This window comes from Triticum aestivum, chromosome 1A, assembly GCF_018294505.1.
Source record: "Triticum aestivum cultivar Chinese Spring chromosome 1A, IWGSC CS RefSeq v2.1, whole genome shotgun sequence".
NCBI classification, from domain to species: Eukaryota; Viridiplantae; Streptophyta; class Magnoliopsida; order Poales; family Poaceae; genus Triticum; species Triticum aestivum.
Window position 1 is genome coordinate 550,518,622 of NC_057794.1, and position 2,252 is coordinate 550,520,873.

General features: G+C 54.1%; 1 protein-coding gene across 1 annotated transcript; it reads left to right on the forward strand.

The window, feature by feature from the left end:
- The first annotated feature begins 487 nt into the window (after nt 1-487).
- LOC123180566 (AP2/ERF and B3 domain-containing protein Os05g0549800-like) lies at nt 488-1,985 on the forward strand. Its single transcript, XM_044592641.1, has one exon. The coding sequence runs from the start codon at nt 524-526 to the stop codon at nt 1,763-1,765; it is 1,242 nt and encodes a 413-aa protein (XP_044448576.1). The 5' UTR covers nt 488-523; the 3' UTR covers nt 1,766-1,985.
- The last annotated feature ends 267 nt before the right edge of the window (nt 1,986-2,252 follow it).

Sequence of the window (2,252 nt, forward strand, 5' to 3'; positions counted from 1 at the left end):
CATTATATATTTGTGGAAGCTTAGATGTGACATTTTTAAAAAATATTTAGATGTGGATTAGACAAACTGATACTAATATCAAGTACTGTCTGCAAAGAAATATAAAATCATTTATGTATAACTAAAGTACCATGCAAATGAAAAACAACACTAGCATGTATAAATAAAAAGAAACAATAGTATATCTATTATGTACTACACATATGAAAGACAAAAAAACCATAAGCCCATGTGTGGAAATTGTATGAAACAATACAATATAGTGTGGTTGGTGTATGCACTAGCCAGCTTAGCCACACTCACACTCACCTCGTCTCATCCTCTATATAACACACGCACGGACGCACCTACCTACCTACTGCCTCTATTTCCACACAACCTTTAGCTAATTAAGCTACTACTCCCTCTGTAAACTAATATAAGAGCGTTTAGAACACTACTTTAGTAATCTAAACGCTCTTATATTAGTTTACGGAGGGAGTACTAGCTAAGCATCTTCTTGATTTCTCTCGGTGGTGATCGGATGGACAGCGCGAGGAGCTGCCTCGTGGGCGACGTGAGCAGCGGCGCGTCCACGGGCAAGAAGGCCTCTCCGGCGCCGGCCGCGCCGGCGACCAAGCCGCTGCAGCGCATCGGCAGCGGGGCCAGCGCGGTCATGGACGCGCCGGAGCCTGGCGCCGAGGCGGACTCCTGCCGCGTCGGCAGGCTGCCGTCGTCCAAGTACAAGGGCGTGGTGCCGCAGCCCAACGGGCGCTGGGGCGCGCAGATCTATGAACGCCACCAGCGCGTCTGGCTCGGCACCTTCACGGGGGAGGCCGAGGCTGCGCGCGCCTACGATGCGGCGGCGCAGCGCTTCCGCGGCCGCGATGCCGTCACCAACTTCCGCCCGCTCGCCGAGTCCGACCCCGGCGACGCCGCCGAGCTCCGCTTCCTCGCCGCCCGCTCCAAGGCCGAGGTCGTGGACATGCTGCGCAAGCACATCTACCCCGATGAGCTCGCGCAGCATAAGCGCGCCTTCCTCGCCTCCGCGGCGTCGTCCCCTACGTCGTCGTCGTTAGTTCCCGCCTCGTCGGCTCCTTCAGCCGCGGCGCCCTCCGCGGCGGCGCGGCGCGAGCACCTGTTCGACAAGACGGTCACGCCCAGCGACGTGGGGAAGCTGAACCGGCTGGTGATCCCCAAGCAGCACGCCGAGAAGCACTTCCCGCTGCAGCTCCCTTCTGCCAGCACCGCCGTACCAGGCGAGTGCAAGGGCGTGCTGCTCAACTTCGATGACGCCGTCGGAAAGATGTGGAGGTTCCGGTACTCGTACTGGAACAGCAGCCAGAGCTACGTGCTCACAAAGGGGTGGAGCCGCTTCGTCAAGGAGAAGGGCCTGCACGCCGGCGACGCGGTCGGGTTCTACCGCTCCGCCTCCGGCAACAACCAGCTCTTCATCGACTGCAAGCTCCGGTCCAAGAGCACGACGACCTTCCTTAACGCGGCGGCCGCCCCGTCGCCGGCCCCGGTGACGAGGACCGTGCGACTCTTCGGCGTCGACCTTCTCACGGCACCGGCGCCCGAGCACGAGGAGTACGGCTTGGTGCCCAAGACAAATAAGAGATCCATGGACGCCAGCGTAGCGGCGCCCACTCCGGCCCACGCGGTCTGGAAGAAGCGCTGCGTAGACTTCGCGCTGACCTATAGACTTGCCACCACCTCACAGTGCCCGAGGTCAAGAGATCAAGTAGAAGGAGTGCAGGCAGCAGGGAGTACATTTGCTCTATAGACTTGTCACCACTCGCCTCACAGACACGCCCGGGGTCAAAAGATCAGCTGGAATCAGCGACGCAGATACTCACATTCACGTAATAGTAGTGTAGTATATGTAGCGGGTTTTTTTTTCCGGAAAAAGTTCCGATCTGTTCATCAAACTTTATTATAACAGTTTTACTAAGTATCAGTCGACTGAGACTTGTTTATGTCTCAGTTGATGTTTATTCGTTCCATCTTGAGTGGTGGTCTGTGCAAATTTTTCTGTTTAATTTTTTTCTTCTTATATACTACTCTGTATATCACTTGATTGAGACTGTTAAATCTCAGTTGACTGAGACCTAGCTACATCCTTATTATAAATAACAAAAACATCAAAAGTAATGGAAGTTGCATCCAGTTAATAGACTACCTAGCGGCAATTATAAGCACCGAAACAAACTGAAGGCATGCCGCCTATCTTGTCTCCCTCACGGAGCTAATCAAACCTTATCGTAGTATAA

Coding starts and splice junctions, on each gene's coding strand:
- LOC123180566 (XM_044592641.1), top strand. CDS start 524: ATGGACAGCGCGAGGAGCTGCCTCGTGGGCGACGTGAGCAGCGGCGCG.